This window comes from Mytilus galloprovincialis, chromosome 1 (genome assembly GCF_965363235.1).
Source record: "Mytilus galloprovincialis chromosome 1, xbMytGall1.hap1.1, whole genome shotgun sequence".
Taxonomy (NCBI): Eukaryota; Metazoa; Mollusca; class Bivalvia; order Mytilida; family Mytilidae; genus Mytilus; species Mytilus galloprovincialis.
The window spans coordinates 45,686,679-45,708,425 of record NC_134838.1 but is presented as its reverse complement, the minus strand read 5'-3'; the positions used below and the strand labels follow the sequence as shown (position 1 = coordinate 45,708,425).

General features: G+C 31.8%; 1 protein-coding gene across 1 annotated transcript; it reads left to right on the top strand.

The window, feature by feature from the left end:
* Nucleotides 1-2,395: 2,395 nt before the first annotated feature.
* Nucleotides 2,396-18,860, top strand: LOC143075796 (MICOS complex subunit mic25a-like). Its single transcript, XM_076251362.1, has 7 exons — nucleotides 2,396-2,547; nucleotides 11,583-11,649; nucleotides 14,317-14,351; nucleotides 15,159-15,248; nucleotides 15,422-15,492; nucleotides 15,995-16,130; nucleotides 18,664-18,860. The coding sequence occupies exons 1-7, from the start codon at nucleotides 2,479-2,481 to the stop codon at nucleotides 18,685-18,687; spliced, it is 492 nt and encodes a 163-aa protein (XP_076107477.1). The 5' UTR covers nucleotides 2,396-2,478; the 3' UTR covers nucleotides 18,688-18,860.
* The last annotated feature ends 2,887 nt before the right edge of the window (nucleotides 18,861-21,747 follow it).

Genomic DNA, 21,747 nt, shown 5'->3' with positions numbered 1-21,747 from the left:
GTTTCAGGATTTATATAAGTCAGCTATACCGTGTGATGCGTTTTCAGATTCATCACTCGACAACTTCCTGTTAACCGAACACTTGTATGATTTTACACATGATAACCAAGTTAAAAATTTTCGTCACATTTTTCTCAGGAACTACAATACAAGGATTTCTAAAATTTGGTTTCAGGATTTATATAAGTCAGCTATACCGTGTGATGCGTTTTCAGATTCATCACTCGACAACTTCCTGTTTACCGAACACTTGTATGATTTTACACATGATAACCAAGTTAAAAATTTTCGTCACATTTTTCTCAGGAACTACAATACAAGGATTTCTAAAATTTGGTTTCAGGATTTATATAAGTCAGCTATACCGTGTGATGCGTTTTCAGATTCATCACTCGACAACTTCCTGTTTACCGAACACTTGTATAATTTTACACATGATAACCAAGTTAAAAATTTTCGTCACATTTTTCTCAGGAACTACAATACAAGGATTTCTAAAATTTGGTTTCAGGATTTATATAAGTCAGCTATACCGTGTGATGCGTTTTCAGATTCATCACTCGACAACTTCCTGTTTACCGAACACTTGTATGATTTTACACATGATAACCAAGTTAAAAATTTTCGTCACATTTTTCTCAGGAACTACAATACAAGGATTTCTGAAATTTGGTTTCAGGATTTATATAAGTCAGCTATACCGTGTGATGCGTTTTCAGATTCATCACTCGACAACTTCCTGTTTACCGAACACTTGCATATTTTTACACTATTAATATTATCCACTTGCGGCGGGGGTATCATCAGTGAGCAGTAGCTCGCAGTTTCACTTGTTTGTCTTTGATGTGAGATGCAGACTGTTATTATTTCAGGACCTCCATAATTCGATTTCAGAATATCCTTTAATCAAATTGTGATGGTCCTGAAATCTAATTAATTTCAGGATATCTAACAAATTTTTTTTTATGAAAATTTGTAGGTTATTATTTTTAAGACTATCATTATGAAGATAACAAAAATTCTTAGCACCAAAAATGATCAGCAAAGTAAGATCTATCAACACATTTATGACTGAATTCATCAATTAATCCCATATCAGAGTTATTGCCCTTGAAAGATGATTTTCACCCCCAAAAATCATTTTTCTCGCAGAAACTATGTGAGATGGAGAGAAAACATGTATTTAAAAAGCTTAAATGTTTTGCAAAGTAAGACCTTCATATACAAGTCTGACATCATTGTCAATTAACCAGTATAAGGGGTTATTACCCTTAAAAAATGACCTCATACCACATCTACTTATTACTTACAAACACACATTAATATCGGTATACACAAACAATTCATTCAAGCAAGCCCATGTAATAAATTCCAGGATAGTGATTTAGACTCTTGGGAGCCTCTTGTGTATCTTTTGGTCTTCTTATTGACTGATCTTCTTCAACTGTGATGACTGTGAAGTTCAAATTGTTTTATGGTTTGAGGGCTGGCATTGAAAAGGACCTACATGGCAGGTAATGTTTAATCTATTCTTAGATTTTTTAGAATATTTGTATATACATTTAAAAACTTTCTGAATTGTTGGTTTATATATTCATACCTTCCAACTGTCACTATTTGCAGGGGATTTCCCTCATGGGGCTCCCAAAGTGAAATTTTGAAAGAGTTGTATAGTCAACAATTTTCAACAAAGCAGCCAAAAAAAATTATTCGAAGACCCCCTTGAAGGTTTTATAGGCTTTTATGAGCCATCTTGCACAGAAATCCCCCATGGGCTTTTTGAAAAGTTGGCAAGTATGTAAAATATGCCTGAGGATTTTTTACAGATTTACAAGAGGTCAACAGTAGAAAATTTCAGTAGCATTCTTGATGGAGGTTACCTATTGTTATTTCTCCCAAATTAAGTCGAGGGTTTCTATAAACGATACTCTGATAATAATAAGTGACCTACAATCATGTTCTCAGTTACCAGCATAGTCCCATACAAATAATTACAAGGAGGTGACTGACCAATACCTAATGCTTCACAATTTTTTGGTGTAAGATAAATGCATCTAGGGGAGTGAAACGAAATCCCATAAAAATTAGGTCACTACAGTGTAGTGTCAGATGTTGTTCTAAATATATATATATGTAAAAAAAAGTTGACAACTCTGACAATGCATTGCAATATATGGCCAATAATCTTTTAGATGCACTGCTACAACATATGATTATACATCAATATGCTTCTGAAATCTAAATTAAATAGTAAATTATTTTTTTTATAGAATTCAGTGGAAATGTTAAATTCAATTTCGAAGCATATTTAATTAGCATAGGGCAAAAGATATATACATTAAACTGATAATTTATATCTGAAATTATCCGGAATTTATCCATGTGCGACCCGATGTTGTTTTAATTTTCGACACCTGCTTTTAACTTCCGGAATTTGCCGGTGAACTTTGTCGGCGAAAGTTTTCACATGTTTACATTATGGGGGCATCAAACAGCACCAGAAGGGTAGTTATAGAAGATTCAAGTGGTAGCGGCGTTGCAGTCACGGTACGAATGAGTACTTAAATCTTATGGCATTGTATGCGGCATCGGACATGCTTGACCTTATGATCGTTACGTGAATGTCATCTGGCAAAGTCATGAAGTACTTTTATTTCAAATTAAAACTTCTGACAATTATTGTTCTTATTTTGAATTTTTTTTGCGCTGATGAGAAATTTGATAAGCTTTTTAGATAAAGTGACGATGTATAGGACCCAAATAGAGATGTTATAATCCAAATCGTGGAATATAAAATTATTTAAAAAAAACTTCACTTTTAATATTAGCTAAAATATTGAATATGCAGTAGCAACTTTTGATAAGTGACTTCAGAAAATGGATAAGTTGCTAGACTGATCTCTGAAAAACAAGATCTCAAGTATTGGCTGTTTTAATTTTATTCTCCACAGTAATTATCATTGTGTGATGTGTTTTCGAACTAATAACAATTTTCACTGCTTACAATTTTCACTGTTGAATTTTTATTCAGATCTTTACTAAAATTTTAAAAGCATATTCTTGCGAATGTTTTTAGGTTTCTAGATTTTTTGTCAAGGCTTACTGCGATTTTTAATTGTTTCCTATTACTTTGCGATTTTCATATGTCAAAAAAACGGTGTCATATGTTTTCGTATGAATTAAAAAATGGATCAGTATACGGACAGGAAATGTCTTTAAAATCCGGAAATGATCATTTCCTAAAGTCGTGGTTCTGATGATCGTTTCAATCATAAAAAAAGTTATTAAATTCTTTTCAGTACTAAAAATAACTAGTAAATAGTTTTAGGTTGCTGTTTCATGTGCTGAAAATTGTAACAATGTGATTTATTTATGATTTTCACTGCTTTTCTACAAAAAAATATTTTTTTCAAAATTTGGGATTAAATGTAAAAATTTAAGACTATTTTCATCTCTGTCATAATGTATCAAAGTTGTATTATAAAAATTGTCAATAGAATATTGAATAAATGGATTTGGAACAACCATTTTATATAAGAACCATGATAATTTTAACTCGCTGGTTAGAAAATGGTTAGTAATAAAAATGACCAAAACACCACATGACAGTCACATGTCTTGAAGATCTGGTAGCAGAAAATATATCTATACTTCATTTAACCATGTTAACCGCTCAGAATTTTTCTCAACAACTATTCTAGTGATGTGTATTTTTGACATTAAATAAAAATGGCTGAACAGGTAAATTAAATTTAATTAGTTCTTGCGTCTTAAAAGCGACTTTGAATATGTCATACATTTGTCACGTTGTAGTGTTGTTGTTGTTCCAAATATAGAAACCGAAAAACACGCCACAATGTACGCATGTGCAGTGGAAACCAACGAAATGTGGTTGATACGAAAACATATGACATATGACAAGACGATATGTACTTAATTTCTATATTAATGAAGTAACATTTCAACAGTAATACACCTTATTGCTACATTTATTTGGATTGGAAGTCTGTTCCACTTGACCCGTGGATCTGTTCTGCTTGAACTTTTGACGTCGAACAACAATCGCTTTTCCAATGTTGTGTCAGATTTTTTCTGTTGGACAAATAGCAATAAGGAGTATGAGAATACTAATATACAATGCTTTGAAGTAGACTGACACACAAAGTTGAATTTTGAAGGTGTTTGAATATTCAGTATTGCTATTTTTGGACACAGCATTGAACATTCTGACTCTAAAATGACAAGTCAGCTCTTATTCATTTTTGCTTCAATGCTCTCACTGGAATTCATACCACATCTTCCTATATCTATGTAAAGCAGCAAATACCAATTTTAAGAGTTTTTAAAGGCAGTGCTTTAAGGCCTGACTTTCAAGTCATGAGGTACATCTTTTCATACGCAATGTCCAACAAATCTATGTAGGGGGTCATTTGGCCAGAAATAGATCCGGAAATGTTCAATTTTCTCCTCTCCTTTTTATGGTATGATATGGTTTTTGTTTCTTTCATTTACATTGGGAAATAAAGAAACGATCAGTGTGTATTGTTCGTTTTAAAAAACTTGTTATTAATGTGTATTTTGCATTATAAGCAGTCAACCTGATTACAAACTATTATTATTTGTATTCCCTGTGGAAAGAGGTCGGGTCAATTTCGAGTGTTATCTGACATCTAAAGATTTTTTAATCAATTCAAATGTTGATATAACAATGAAAGGTCGACTGAACATGATTAATATTGCATTTTCTATAATTCAAAGCAGAATTCGGTTTATGAACGAGAAACCGTAAGCGTTTTCAATTTTGTTAGTTATGTATGTTGTCTACGTATTATCCTGGTTCCCGCTACTACGTTCCGGGCATTAGCTATTTGATATATGTGTTACATTACGATCGGGTACCAGTCAATCTACGCGTGTATGTGTATATGACTCAGTTGACAAGAGCAGTACGTTCTACTTTGATGTTGGGAGAATTTTGATTAAACTCTAAATGCTCATAGAATAAGAAATATAATCTAAACTGAATTTACCTCCTTCTGAATAATTTATTGCAATATAAATATAAATCCCTTTTGACAAGAGAAAAAGTAAAAATGGATATTAATTTGTTTTATATTAAACAAGTAAAGACAAACTATGGATGGAAGATAATAATTCACATAAATATTTCAGGACATTTGATTTATTTTAATAAATATAGGATTTAAAAACTGCAACAAATTTAATCATTACATAATCAGCTGATAATTTTTACGCAAACATCGTGGTGATGTAACTGATTAAAATCACTCCATCAATCCTCCAGCCCTTTCACATATTAAGCAATAGATCTACTTATTATTGTAGAATATTCAATGAATATACATTCATCGTCTAATTGAATATATCGGGTAATCGGATATTTTTAGTTGACATTTTGGGTATCCGTTTGGCCGGAGTCTACTATCATGACTGTAGTACCATAAAGATAATAAATAGTATTTTTTTCCACTAATTTATTGACATAATACTTGTAACATATTATATTTTTGTATGCTATTAAATCATTTAAAGGACAATGTACTATTTTTTTCTTCACAAAGACCAACAAACAGGTTGTCCCCCCCCCCCCCCAATTATGAGTGGTATCCCTTAAATGAGGGACTGTGCCTAAAACAAGGGGTCATTTTAATGTTGAAAAAAAAGAAAGAAAATTTTTAAGATTTTTAACTCAAAAGTGGGAAAATTCATTATATTTGGAACAACTTTTGTAAGTAAGGGTCAAATTAATAAAGAAGATTATATATAAGTTTAGAAACATCACAAAATTCTTTTGACATGTTTAAATTTTTGACCATTTAAACGTTTCATCAAATAATATAAATATAAAGGTGCTCATTTTTTACAGTTGGTTGTAATGTCCTTCCAATGAGGGTTACCCCTCATTTGGAGTGTTGTTCCCAACCTGTTAAAGGTCCATCTTTGTTCATAATTCAAAATTGGAAATTTGAACAAGCATCTAATATTCTTACACAAATAAATAAACCCTGGTCTGCTAGCTACATGTTCATCTTTTCTAACGATTTAATTACTAGAATCATGCAAACAGACGTAAGAAAAAGGCATGTAAGTTCATTATACAAATATGACACTTTTTCTAGACAATCCAGATCGTGCAAAATACTTAGCTAAAAATTGCAATGTTTAAAATTGTTGTTGCGCACTAAAAAAAAAACATGGGAACTTTCAAAAGTTGGCGGGTATCTATGTAACAAGTCTTACTATCTTTATGTCCAATTTATGGGCATTATGTTTTCTGGTCTGTTCGTCCGTCCTGCTTCAGGTTAAAGTTTATGGTTGAGGTAGTTTTTTTATGAAGTTGAAATCCAATCAACTTGAAACTTAGTACACATGTGTTCCTTATGATATGATCTTTCTAATTTTACTGCCAAATTAAAGATTTTACCTAATTTTCACAGTCCACTGAACATAAAAAATGATTGTACGGATGGGAAATCCATGTACTTATGACACATTCTTGTTTGAAGAAAAAAAAATACATCATAACGATAATGGAACAAAGCAGCCTGTGTTAGTGGGGCTTCTTTTTTGGTAATTCAAGTTACCTTTTATTCACCTTCTTCCACATCAGAGCTATCAGCTCATGGATTTGTACCTGTTAAGAGTCGTATACTAAATTTTATTTTTATATAAATAAATTTGTATTAGATTGGCATTGCATCATTTTCTTCTATTGTCATGATTGTCTTAATTGCAAATATGGGAAGTGGTTAAAATGCTAATGAGACAGCTATTAAGTTATAAATGACCACCAGATGTCATTGTTTTCTTAATTAAAAACTCCTCTTTCATTCATACCAGTAAATTACTTTATCATGTTTATACTGAAAAATGATTTTGCTTGGAGTTAGAAAAAATATGATCATCAAAAGAGTGCACATGTTACTATGTACATTTACCATTATGTTCCTTGATGTTCTTGCAATACACACAGTACGGTGACTAGTCAATCTTTGTGAACTACTTTTCATAGGATGGGAGTCATTGAATATGCGTATATAATCAATAATTAAAAATAGTCTACTTATGTTAATAAGGAAAAGTTCTTTTATGTCTTAAAAATGCATTTCATGGCAAGGTACAGAAAATATACTGAAACAGTAGACTATGGGTGACTATAGGTGAACTAGGTACAAGAGAACTCTTATTCTTAAATACTACAAACCACCTCTGTACTATGGAAGATAATGATATATCTGGGCTAGAAATACACACAACCTGTAATTAACTGCCTTTACAGCGCTTTCACGCTTTGATTTGGTTTGTCACAGCTACATTTTGGTATTCGATAGTCATAGAAAGGCTATCACAAGACGACCCATGTGGTTAAATAAACCCACAACTATTGATAAACCACAAGTCTTAAGGAATATATATACCCTTGTGTTGTCAGATTAAATGCTAAACATGTGGAAATTTTATAGAAAAATCCACAGCCTTCTCCTTGTACTCTCATATTTGGCAATTTGGTGCATGATAAATAGAGAATTATTGCATGCAGTGCTAGCAATGATTTCCTTAAAATAAGTTTATAAATTTAGATATTGATTAAGACAAATTTTATATAAACATGAACCAATTCAAGTGTACCTTTTAAAGTGCACTCGACTTTACAGACCCACCACGAGGTTTAGGGGATTTTAAAGGTTGTGTAAGACTTTTTGTAAACAATAAACACTAGCACATCATAGAAAAACCAAGTGAGTAATCTATGTTTAAAATCATGTAACACAATCATTGTATTAAAGTCTGGATTTTCTACAAAAATCTTGGTTTTTTAGCTCACCTGGTCCAAAGGTCCAAGTGAGCTTTTCCCCATCACTTTGCTTCCGTCGTCCGTCGTCGTTGTTAACTTTTACAAAAATCTTCTTCTCTGAAACTACTGGGCCAAATTAAACCAAACTTTACCTCAATCATCATTGGGGTATCTAGTTTAAAAATTGTGTCCGGTGACCCGGCCAACCAACCAAGATGGCCGCCATGGCTAAAAATAGAACATAGGGGTAAAATGCAGTTTTTGGCTTATAACTCAAAACCCAAAGCATTTAGAGCAAATCTGACATGGGTAAAATTGTTTATCAGGTCAAGATCTATCTGTCCTGAAATTTTCAGATGAATTGGGCAACCCGTTGTTGGGTTGCTGCCCCTGAATTGGTAGTTTTAAGGAAATTTTGCTGTTTTTGGTTATTATCTTGAATATCTATAATACTAAAATTACGAGGTCCAATTTGTCAGCCGTCATCACGTAAAAACGACGAATCAAAGAATTCAACTTTATATATAACTAATATAGTACAAAGGTGTAGATTAAAAATTACACCACTCCAGGCCCTTTTGTTTTCCACGTAATTAATATTGCCAATAATTAAGAAGTTTCGGGTCGAGTCAGATACCGATACCAATAGTATATTCACCTGTTACCGATTACCTTATCTGTACGTTCCGCATCTGACAGGCGCACCACCAAACAGTGTATTCAGGATTAATATGCTATATAGTATTACACGGGTCATAATCACAGGGTTGACACTACTTAATTGTCAAATTGTTACCTATTGTAGTATTTTAATCAGTTAGACTTTCTAAGATAACAATACGAATACTAAAAATCTGGACTAAAATAAGGCGTATAGGTACAGTTTTCAATTTGTTAGCGGGCATGACGTAAAACAGCGAATCAAAGAATTCAATATTTATAACTAATATAGGACAATGCTGTTGATTAAAAAATACTCCATTCCAGGACCTTTTGTTTTCCAAATGATTAATATTATCAATAATTGATAAGTTCCAGTTCGACGGGTTCAAACAGAAAGATTTGAAAGCAGAGAAAACTGTGTATCTTATAATCAGCATGACTTTATCAGATGACAATATACTTATACTAAAATAAGGCTTGCGCATAGTTATATACTTTAATTCAGTCACGGACCCGCGATATACGGGTGTGTTCTAGTTATTATAGATAGAGATAAACTGTAAACAGCAATAATGTTCAGCAAAGTAAGATTTACAAATAAGTCAAACATGACCGAAATGGTCAGTTGACCCCTTTAGGAGTTATTGCCCTTTATAGTCAATTTTTAACCATTTTTCGTAAATCTTAATAATCTTTTAGAAAAATCTTCTCCTCTGAAACTACTGGGCCAAATTAAACCAAACTTGGCCATAATAATCATTGGGGTATCTAGTTTTAAAAATGTGTCCGGTAACTCGGCCAACCAACAAAGATGGCCACCATGGCTAAAAATAGAACATAGGGGTAAAATACAGTTTTTATACGCCCGTCTTTTAGATGGGACGTATTATGGTATACTGTTGTCCGTCCGTCCGTCGTCCACACTTCGGACAATAACTCAAAAACACTTTCACCAATTTCCATGAAACTTGAGTGAATTGTTTATATCTATTGACGTAAGCTCCCTTTCGTTTTTTTTTAATTTCAGATTTTAAGTTTTGGATTTATGGGGCTTTATTCATAAAAAGGGGGGATTTTCAACACTTAGGACAATAACTCATAAAGGCTTTCACCAATGTCCATGAAACTTTGGTGAATTGTTTATATCTATTGATGTAAGCTCCCTTTCAATTTTTATAAATTTCAGATTTTAAGCTTTGGATTTATGGGGCTTTATTCATAAAAAAAGGGGGATTTTTAACACTTCGGACAATAACTCAAAAAGGCTTTCACCAATGTCCATGAAACTTTGGTGAATTGTTTATATCTATTGATGTAAGCTCCCTTTCAATTTTTATAAATTTCAGATTTTAAGTTTTGGATTTATGGGGCTTTATTCATAAAAAAAAGGGGGATTTTTAACACTTCGGACAATAACTCACAAAGGCTTTCACCAATGTCCATGAAACTTTGGTGAATTATTTATATCTATTGATGTAACAAATAATACTTAATAAAATCTGATGAAAACTTAAAATTTGTAAAATCTTTAGTTCAATTTAAAACATTAAATTTCTTGTAAAAAATAGGTTCCATGAATGTCATACGTTTGTACTATTATTGAATGGTTGCAAGGATGAAAGCACATTAGCAGTCCCTGAGATACTAACTGTTCCCTGAGGCATATATCATTTTATGATAACATTTTTACTATCTAAGCTATGGATAAAAATCAAATACTGTTTTTGCATATAGGATGTTTTACTCTAAAATTGGTTGCAATTGAAATCACAAATGATACCTTAGCATTGCAGCTTTTTTATAGAGTTCGGTTTCGGTGGAAGGGTTGAGCGCAATAAAAAATGTTATAAAACATAACTAGTCTACAATAGCACATAATAAGTGAACAAGTGACAACATGAAAATCCTAACATGTGACTAAATATTCCTTACATGTTAAAGGGTGTCATTTTACTGTGTTCAACAGAATCTAACTATGAGCAATATACCCCAAGAAAATTACCTTCTTTCAAACTACTATAAAATTTGGAAATCAGCCATAGAATTACTAAAACCCATAATCATATATCACTTTCCTTATATTGCATTGAAGACTTCTATGTTATATGCCAATGTTAATGATATTTGTTTTTTATGCTAAATATTGAAAAGCTGAACTAGGTTTAATCATCAGTGTCTTCTTCACTGTAATCACTGTCCTCATCATCAGAAAAATCCTCATTTTCATTCTCAGAAGAGGCCTCCTCATCATCAATGAAATCTTTATCTTCATCATCAATGAAATCCTTACTTTCATCACCTACTTCCTCATTTAGATCATAACTTTCAGTAGAGTCACTTTCACCATCTTCACTTTCCCTGTTATCTTCTTGCTGCTCCTCATTGTCATTGTAGTCTTTTTTGCCATTTTTATACGCCCGTCGTCTTTCAAACAACGAGCGTATCATGTGCTAAAGCGCAGCCCTTTATTGGCTTATAACTCAAAAACCAAAGCATTTAGAGCAAATCTGATCGGTGTAAAATTGTTTATCAGGTCAAGATCTGAAATTTTCAGATGAATCGGACAACCTGTTGTTAGGTTGCTGCCCCTGAATTGGCAATTTTAAGGAAATTTTGCTGTTTTTGGTTATTACCTTGAATACTATAATAGATTGAGATAAACTGTAAACAGCAATAATGTTCAGCAAAATAAGACCTAAAAATAAGTCAACACGACCAAAATGGTCAATTGACCCCCTAAGGAGTTATTGCCCTTCATAGTCAATTTTTAACAACTTTCATAAAATTTGTAGGTTTTCACAAACATTTTCCACTGAAACTACTGAGCCAAGTTCATTATAGATAGAGATAATTGTAAGCAGCAAGAATGTTAAGTAAAGTATAATCTAAAAACACATCACCATTACCAAAACACAATTTTGTCATGAATCCATCTGTGTCCTTTGTTGACCAAGGTGAGCGACACAGGCTCTTTAGAGCCTCTAGTTTTATTTGCCCCAAAATCCCCCTTTTCTATAAACATGATAAAATGCAATGAAAAAATAAATTATAATTCTTTGCATATTTTTTTTCTTCATTTGTACAACCTTCATTTATGTTATAGGTATCACAGTCTGTTGTTAGACGACTAAAAGGGGAAGCAGAATCTGAACCAAAAACTGATCATACTGGTAAGTTTTTTTCAACATTTAGCTGTGTTGTTTTCTTGAAGATTTAAGCTTATTTAGGGGGTTACTCGTTAATGAATTGTTTTAGTTGACCAAGATTCCAGGTGTACATTTTCTTATATTTTGGTTTTTCTTAGTTCATGAGAAAATGACCTTATGATAACAGACTATAAAAAAGAGTTGTTATCATTCAAACATATTGAATTTTTGCACAGATCTTTGGAAAAAAAATTTAAAACATCTTGGATCTGGTAAGTTGTTCTTACAGAATGATGAGCCGATCGTTTCAGCATCTTATTTCTTGTCATTCAAATTTCAATTTGTTTTTGTTATGACTTACAACAAGATCAACTACCAAATTTACTATCTTTTCAATGTTTATAAAAGGAATATATTTAACTTCCAAAAATTTCAGTTCAATTAACCTATAAGTTGCTAAGTGTCAATTTTTCAGGACAAAAAGATCTATGAACATCTCACACAAGACTGACAAGTCCTGTTTTTATACGACCGCAAAATTTGAAAAATTTTTCGTCGTATATTGCTATCACGTTGGCGTCGTCGTCGTTGTCGTACTTTTAGTTTTCGCACTCTAACTTAAGTAAAAGTGAATGGAAATCTATGAAATTTTAACACAAGGTTTATGACCACAAAAGGAAGGTTGGTATTGATTTTGGGAGTTTTGGTCCCAACATTTTAGGAATAAGGGGCCAAAAAGGGCCCAAATAAGCATTTTCTTGGTTTTCGCACTATAACTTTAGTTTAAGTTAATAGAAATCTATGAAATTTTGACACAAGGTTTATGACCACAAAAGAACGGTTGGGATTGATTTTGGAAGTTTTGGTTTCAACAGTTTAGGAATTAGGGGCCAAAAAAGGGCCCAAATAAGCATTATTCTTGGTTTTCGCACAATAACTTTAGTTTAAGTAAATAGAAATCAATGAAATTTAAACACAATGTTAATGACTACACGAGGAAGGTTGGTATTGATTTTGGGAGTTTAGGAATTAGGGGCCAAAAAGGGACCCAAATAAGCATTTTTCTTGGTTTTCGCACCATAACGTTAGTATAAGTAAATAAAAATCTATAAAATTTAAACACAAGGTTTATGACCATAAAAGGAAGGTTGGTATTGATTTTGGGAGTTTTGGTCCCAACAGAATAAGGGGCCCAAAGGGTCCAAAATTAAACTTTGTTTGATTTCATCAAAATTGAATAATTGGGGTTCTTTGATATGCCGAATCTAACTGTCATGACTGTGTATGTAGATTCTTAACTTTTGGTCCCGTTTTCAAATTGGTCTACATTAAGGTCCTAAGGGTCCAAAATTAAACTTAGTTTGATTTTGACAAAAAATGAATCAGTTAGGTTCTTTGATATGCTGAATCTAAAAATGTACTTAGATTCTTGATTATTGGCCCAGTTTTCAAGTTGGTCCAAATCGGGGTCCAAAATTAAACTTGAATAAATGGGGTTCTTTGATATACCAAATCTAACTGTGTATGTAGATTCTTCATTTTTGGTCCTGTTTTCAAATTGGTCTACACTAAAGTCCAAAGGGTCCAAAATTAAACTTAGTCTGATTTTAACAAAAATTGAAATCTTGGGGTTCTTTGATATGCTGAATCCAAAAATGTACTTAGATTTTTTATTATGGGCCCAGTTTTCAAGTTGGTCCAAATCAGGATCTAAAATTATTATATTAAGTATTGTGCAATAGCAAGTCTTTTCAATTGCACAGTATTGCGCAATGGCAAGAAATATCTAATTGCACAATATTGTGAAATAGCAAATTTTTTTTTAATTAGAGTTATCTTTCTTTGTCCAGAATAGTAAGCAAGAAATATCTAATTGCAAAATATTGTGCAATAGCAAGATTTTGTTTTAATTGGAATTATCTTTCTTTGTCCAGAATCAACTTAAATCTTTGTTATATACAATATACAATGTATATTCACTTTTTACTACCAACTGATAAATTAAAATAATCTTTACCATTCAGTGATAACAAGCAGTTTTTTTACATCTTAATATTTTATGATGTATTTAAATGAGTAGTTATTGTTGCAAACTCCATTAGAAATTTTAATTGAGATTAGTTTTTGAATAAGGGAAAGGGGGATGTGATTAAAAAAATTGGGTTCAATTTTTCTCATTTGAAATTTCATAAATAAAAAAGAAAATTTCTTCAAACATTTTTTTGAGAGGATTAATATTCAACAGCATAGTGAATTGCTCTAAGAGAAAACAAAAATTTTAAGTTCATTAGAACACATTCATTCTGTGTCAGAAACCTATGCTGTGTCAACTATTTAATCACAATCCAAATTTAGAGCTGAATCCAGCTTGAATGTTGTGTCCATACTTGCCCCAACCGTTTAGGGTTCAATCTCTGCGGTCGTATAAAGCTACGCCCTGCGGAGCATCTGGTTGTACAAATGCCATTATGGTCATATATCAATTGAGTTGGTTGGAAAAAATACTTGCAGTGCTAGTTACAAAATGTAGATTTAAGTAACCCACATAAAATATCTAGCATTGGACTTGATGAGGACCTAGAAAACATGGTAATGTTTGACAAAAAAATAGAGGAAACAGAAAGCTATTGATAAAAGAATAATTTTTAAGTTGATATCAGGGAACATGTTTAATTTGTTATTGTATTTCAGAATCAAGAAGAGAACACTTTAGTGATGCCATTACAGTAAGTTACCTGTCATTAGTTTAAACATATTTAATTGTTCAAAGTACAATTGAATCAGACATGAAGTTTTTTTTTCATTTACAATACAATGTAGATATAAGAAGATGTGGTATGAGTGCCAATGACACAACTCTGCATCCAAGTCACAATTTATAAAAATAAACAATTATAGGTCAAAGTGCTGTCTTCTCATGGAGCCCTGATTCCAAAACTTTGAAAGTCTATTTATAATTTCTTTGATAGCCGATAGATGAGAACTTTATGACAAAATGGACCTAAAAAGAATAGCCAAAATCTATCTCAGATCCACTTTGTTGAAAGTATTTAAAAATCTGAACTGAAAATGAAAAAAGAAATGCTGATCAGATTTTAACTTGCTCTGGACTGTAAAGAAATAAAGGAATACTTTACTGGTTCAAAATATGTGTTCATTCAAGACATTTGCATATTAAAGAAATTTTCAGAATATCTAGATCAGATGTTTTACATTTGATATGAATGAAAGAATGATGTAAACATGGTGACAGCAACACAAATAAAAACATCTATTCATAAAATGGTCAACTTTGTCTTTAACTACAGGCTGTTGTCTATTAGTATGACTACATTTGACTCTATCTTAAATATTTCAATGCTTGTTATACGCTCGTTTAAGGGACATATTATTGTATACTGTCGCCCTTCCATCCATAGTCAATATGTCAGCATTAACTCAAAAACACTTTAACAAAGTTACATAAAACTCCCTTAAGTTTTTTTATAAATTTTAGATTTTGTTTTTATACATGTATGTATTTATTTTAACAGGAAACAAGAATTCCTAGTAGGGAACCATCACAAGACGTCAAGAAATTAGAGAGTTATTATCAAAGCAAACTTGCAGAATTAGAAAAAAAGGTAATTTAAATCATGTTTTGTTCGATTATACGTATGTAAACTATAACGACAATCGATTGAACAAAAAACCCAATCGATTATCGACATCGCCAGTCCCAACCAACTCATTTCCGACTTATTCCGATCATTGGAACAACACTAATGGATATTTATGCATTCTTTATTTTTTTCAGAATGCATCGTTATTAAAACAAACTACAGCACAGTTTGCAGAAGCAGTACAGGAAGTGGAAAAAAAATTCTTGTAAGTATTAACTGGCCATAAAAAAAGTTATATCTTACATTTATGACGTGAGAAATTTTGAAATGATAGTCACAAAACAAAATTAAATGATCAAAATTAAAATGGCATTCCATAGGTTATATCTTACATTAATGACTGGAGAAATTAAAAAAATGAATGTCTCAAATCTAAAATGAACAAATAAGGAATAAAAAGTAAAATAACAAAAATTACTGAACCCTAAGGAAAATTCTGTATTCAATTTGCAAAATCAAAAGCTCTAACACATCAAACAAATGGAAATCAACTGTCATATTTCTGACTTGGTTCAGGCATTTCCTAATGTAGAAATGTAAATGTGAATGAGAAAAGACTATATAGTACTTGCCAACTTTACAAAATCTCCATGGAGATTTACGTCATAAGTAAGTTATATATTTGAAAATTGAACATACAATAAACAGATGATGTTACATTATTTTACATTTATAATAAGATTTATAATAAAATTACATTACATTAGGAAAACAACAGGACCACAAGTATGTCCAGACTTACAGACAAAAGTTTACCAGTGCTATCAAGCTAATCCTGACCAAACGTTAGAATGTTCTTCAGTTGTTAGAGCCTTTGTAGATTGTGTAGAAAGAGCTAGACAAGTAAGTTTCTTATATCAAGTACAATATAGTTTTTCTGGATAAGACTTTTACCACAGAACATTTATAACTGATGAATATTCTACTGATGTTACAGTTTAAGGTTTATACTTAGACTTGCTACAGTTCCCTTTCTTATATTTCTGTTTTACTAATTTATTTATTTACTGAAAACTGCCATGATACTGAATGCTCAAGTATACTGATTAATAATTGCCCTTTTGCATGTATCAATGTAGCAGCATTTTTCAATTATAACAAGTAAAAATATAACTTTATTTGGTATATGTTTCCATACAACATATACATGTCTGTCAGACAGAGTTCACCTGACCTCCACCCCACTTCAAGAATTAGTGATCAAGATTAAAGTTACGTGATTAGGTCAGTTCCTCAGATACTATAAGATAAGATAAGAATTTTATTAATCTAATCTTATCTTATAGATTACTATAAGTAGAAGTCAACTATATTTGTTGTATAACAAGATTATGAGGGGTACAAGTCTGTTGAAAGTATTATCAGACCTTGACCTCATTTGCATGGTTCATTGGTCAATGTTAATGTTTTGTGTTTTGGTCTGTTTTTATGCCCCACCTATAATATATAATGTTTTTCTGTCCATTCGTTCATTCGTCTGTCTGTCATTCTTCAGGGTTCAGTTTCTGATCAAGGTTTTTGATGAAGTTGAAGTCAAACCAACATAAAAATTAGTACACATGTTCCCTATGATATGATCTGTCTAACTTAATGCCTTATACTCGGTCCACCGAACATAGAAAATGATTGTGTGAGTGGGGCATCTGTGAACTTTGGAAACATTTTTGTTTCGAATACCTTAAGCAGTTGGTCAACTATATTTGGTGTATATAATGATTGTAAAGGGAACATGTCAGACAGGCAGGTATAATTATAACTTGACCTTAATTGCATGATTTATTGGTAAATGTTAAAAATGCCTATTGGTCTTTTTTAATACGCCCGTCAAAATTTTGACGGGACATATTATGGTATACAAATGTCCGGTGTCCGTCTGTCTGTCTGTCCGGCGTAAACATGTCACACCGTAACTTGAGAACGACTCATCCAAATTTCATGAAACTTAATATAGTTGTTTCTTATGATGGTCAAATGATCTGTATACTTTTTGGTGAAAATAAGATTAAAACTTTTTGAGTTACAGCACTTTGTAACTAAAACAGGGGTATCTCAAAAACAATTTTTGATTATTGCTTAAAACTTTACACACTTCTTACTTATATCAATCTTAATACCTGTATACTTTTTGGTGATGATTCAAAATTTCATTTTTAAGTTATTGAGTATTTTGTAAAAAAGGGGGAGGTTTTTTTTACATGTCGCACTGTATCTCAAAAACGATTTATAGTTATTGCTTTAAACTTTACACACTCCTTTGTTATATTAATCTAAAGATCTGTATACTTTTTGTTGATGATTCAAAATTTTGAATGAGTTATTGCGTATTTTGTAAAAAAGGGGAGGTTTTTTTTTTACATGTCACGCCGTATCTCAAAAACAATTTATGATTATTGCTTAAAACGTTACACACTTCTTTGTTATATTAATCTTAAGATCTGTATACTTTTTGGTTTTGATTCAAAATTTAATTTAATTTAAGTGATGTTTAGTTTTTAAAAAAAAGGGGGGGAGGGAGGTTTCACATGTCCCGCCTTATCTCTAAAAACAGAATATGGTTATTGCTTAAAACTTTCTCAAAATCTATTTATGATTATTGCATAAAACTTCCACACAAGATGTCAGGCGTATCATGCGCTCATGGCGTAGCTGTTTATTAATTACCATAAGCCAAAGGTCAGCTATATTTGGTGTATGTCTGTCGGATAGGATTTACACCTTACCTTGGCCTCATTGTCATGGATATTTAAAAATAATAAGTTTATGTGATACTTGTAGTACTACCTTTATCTTTAAACTTTTAAAACAAAATCAAGGGTCAGTAAAGTTGGTGTGATATTTATAGTGTGTGCATTCATGTTTTTATGCCCCATTTATGGGCATTATGTTTTCTGGTCTGTGTGTCTGTTTGTTCATTGGACTGTCTGTCCCTCTTCAGGTTTAAGTTTTTGCTCAAGGTATGATATGATATTTCCAATTTTAATGCCAAATTAGATATTTTACGCCATTTTCACGGTCCACTGAACATAGAAAATGATAGTGCAGATGGGGCATCTGTGTACTATGGACACATGGCTGAACATAAAAACATAAAAGTATAGATCTAACAGAACTTATTGTAAAGGAGTTTGTTCATGAATGGTTGAACAGATTTTGATTTATTTTTTTTTTCACAATAAAATACAAATTTTACATAGAAATAGTTGTGGCAATTCTATCTTTTCACATGTTTGATTTTTGCTATGATAAATGAGAAATATTTTCTTTTTAATGTCAGACTAAATTAATTATGATGTGGTGAAAATTATTACAAATATCATTGAGCTGCACTTTAAAATTAAATAATTTAATTGGATAATTTATATTTATTCTATTTCAGAATGCACTTTTACGGAAAGGATGACCTAGATCTTAGATAGATGACTAACAAGACTTAAATACATTTTAGAAGTTATAGAAGTGGAAATAATCGTTTAAAGACTGATGTAAAATCTTGTTTGATATATTAATTATCATGACGTTTGAAGATTGTGCCTGTTTTGTAATATGTGAACAATTATTAAATAATTGATTATTTGTTATTTTTTATTGGTTTGTTGCAATAGATATCGGTATCATTACTTCAATTGGTGTTGTTAATTTCCATCTGTCTCCATAATTATTTCATTTTATAAATTATCGTGTCTATGCATGACGTAAGAAAACCCACACAAGATAGAATTGATCAAGGTAGGATTGTTTCATGATATCAATGACTGATTGATTGTTGGTTACTTATCGTCTGACTACATGATAATTTAGGCATATTCAGGACAACAATATATCAAGTAACAGTGCTATAGGCTGTCCCAAGTCAGAAGCCTGTTATTCAGTGGTTGTCGTTTATTGCTGTGTATCATTTTTGTTTTTGGTACATTAATTTGTTCATAAATTGGGTTTAGTTTTCTCGTTCGAAAGTTTTCTATTTTAGGGCCTTTAATGGAGAATTATGCGACATGGGATTTGCTCATTGTTGAAACTATACAGTGACTTATAGTTGTTAGTGTAAATTTTATTCGGTCTCTTGTTGACTCACTATCAATCCTACCACATCTTCTTAATTTGATAATTCTGTAGTATAAGATGATTCACTGTGAATAAATGAGAATGTAGCATGATCACCATCAAGTATTTTTTTCCACTTGTCCCAGTGCTAGGGGCTGTTTTTAACTTTCAATGATGAGAATTTTTGCTTCATGTTGAAAGCCCTCCTTTGACTTTGAGATGAAGCACAGCAATTAAAGCACCATTTATTTGCTTTTGGTTTTTGTCTGTCCTCTAGGAAGCTGAAAAATTGAGACTTAAACTGGTGACGTCAACATGTATGATAGTGAAATCTTGTATGTACATTGTTCTAACAACTTTAGTCTGACATTTGTTATGTGGTTCATGTTATCTTTTTGTTTTCTCATTTCTCCTATTGGTATCTGGATTTTGTTGAATGTGAAACTATATTGCAGTGTTAGATAAAGGAAATTGAAAGCTGTATCCGTACAAATAAAACTGTTGATAACTCTTCAACAAGAACTTATCAAAAGGTTGATTTACATTTCTACGATGAAAATTGCAGAAAAGATTATTTTATTTTATTTTACGGCGGCGGCACCGTTTGCTAACTTGTTAAAAGCTTTATATTTTAGAAGGTGGAAGACATAAAACTTTGCTCAGTGCTTGAAGCACTAAACTCATGCTCGAAACATGAAATCCAGCATTTTGATTGGTTGGAGCAAGTTGCAGTACGAGCACAAATAACTGACTCGAAAGTTTTATGACCGCAAGGCCTGGATGCTTCATACTTTGTATATAGATGCCTCATGTTATGAAGTTTCCGTCAGTCACATGTCCAAAATCCTTGACCTCATTTTCATGGTTCAGTGACTGCTTGAAAAAAAAGTCAAGATTTTTAGGAATGTTAAATTCTGTCTTATAAGTAATAGGAAAACTATATTTGGTATATGCATACCTTTTAAGGTCCTCATGCCCGTCAGACAGTTTTCACTTGACCTCAACCACATTTTATGGATCAGTGTACAAGGCTAAGTTTTGGTGGTCAAGTCCATATCTCAGATACTATAAGCAATAGGTCTAGTATATTCAGTGTATGGTAGCACTGTAAGGTGTACATGTCCAACTGGCAGGTGCCATCTGACCTTGACCTCATTTTCATGGTTCAGTGACTATAGTTAAGTTTTTGTGTTTTGGTTTGTTTTTCTTATACTGTATGCAATAGGTCTAATATATTTGGTGTATGGAATGATTGTAAGGTGTATATGTCTAGCTGGCAGGTGTCATCTGACCTTGACCTCATTTTCATGGTTCAGTGGTTATAGTTAAGTTTTTGAGTTTTGGTATTTTTTTCTAATACTATATGCAATAGGTCAACTATATTTGGTGTATGGAAATATTTTATGATCTATGTCAGTGGTGCAGGTTTTATTTGACCTTGACCTCATTTTCAAGGTTCATTGCTCAGTTTTAAGTTTTTGTGCTTTGGTCTGTTTTTCTTTAAATATAAGCAATAGGTGAACTATATTTGTTGTATGGAAGAATTGTTAGCTGTACAGGTCTGCCTGGCATGGTTCATCTGACCTGGACCTCATTTTCATGGTTCATTGGTCAATGTTTAGTTTTCTTTGTTAATGTTAAGTTTATGTGACAGTTGTAATAAAGCTTTATATTTAGGACAATCAACATTCTATCAATGATTAGTAAAGAAGGCGAGACATTTCAGCGTGTGTATTCTTGTTTCAAATACACAATATGAATAATTTGTACAGAATTATTTATACAGCTAAATTAAATAACTAGGTTGTTCCTAAAAACAGTTGGATAGTTTATAGGTTGTAAACTGTTAAAAATGTCTTCTTTTTAAGAAATGATTCGATAGAACATTTGATGTTAAGGATGTACTTAGGTGAGGTTAGTTGAAAATTAATAAATTAAGAAGTTAAAATTGAAACTACAAGCTGATAGAGCATCAATTAAGGATAGAAATAAGGTAAAAATATTGATAGGTCATGGACCTCCTTTTCGAGATAATTGAGTTTTAAAATATGGCGGGAAAAGGCTGACTCGGACTTTTACCTTATATTTGCATTGGTATTATTGGGTCTCAAAACAAAAGAAAGAAAATTAAGAATCTTCTAAAATTTTGGTAAATGACCTTTCATGAGCTATTAAGTCTTATATAAGAAAATTAATGGGTGTTATGGGGCAAAATATTTTACATTGTATTGTATGGGAAAACACCAAGGAGTCCGAACATTTGACACCAATTCAAAAACCTCACCTAAGTACATCCTTAATAAGTAAAAAAATAAGATTTTTATCTGGAACACAGAATGGAAATGGGGAATGTGTCAAAGAGACAACAACCCGACCAATTCACAAAATGCCAAGCATAGTTATTACATTTTTCGTGAAG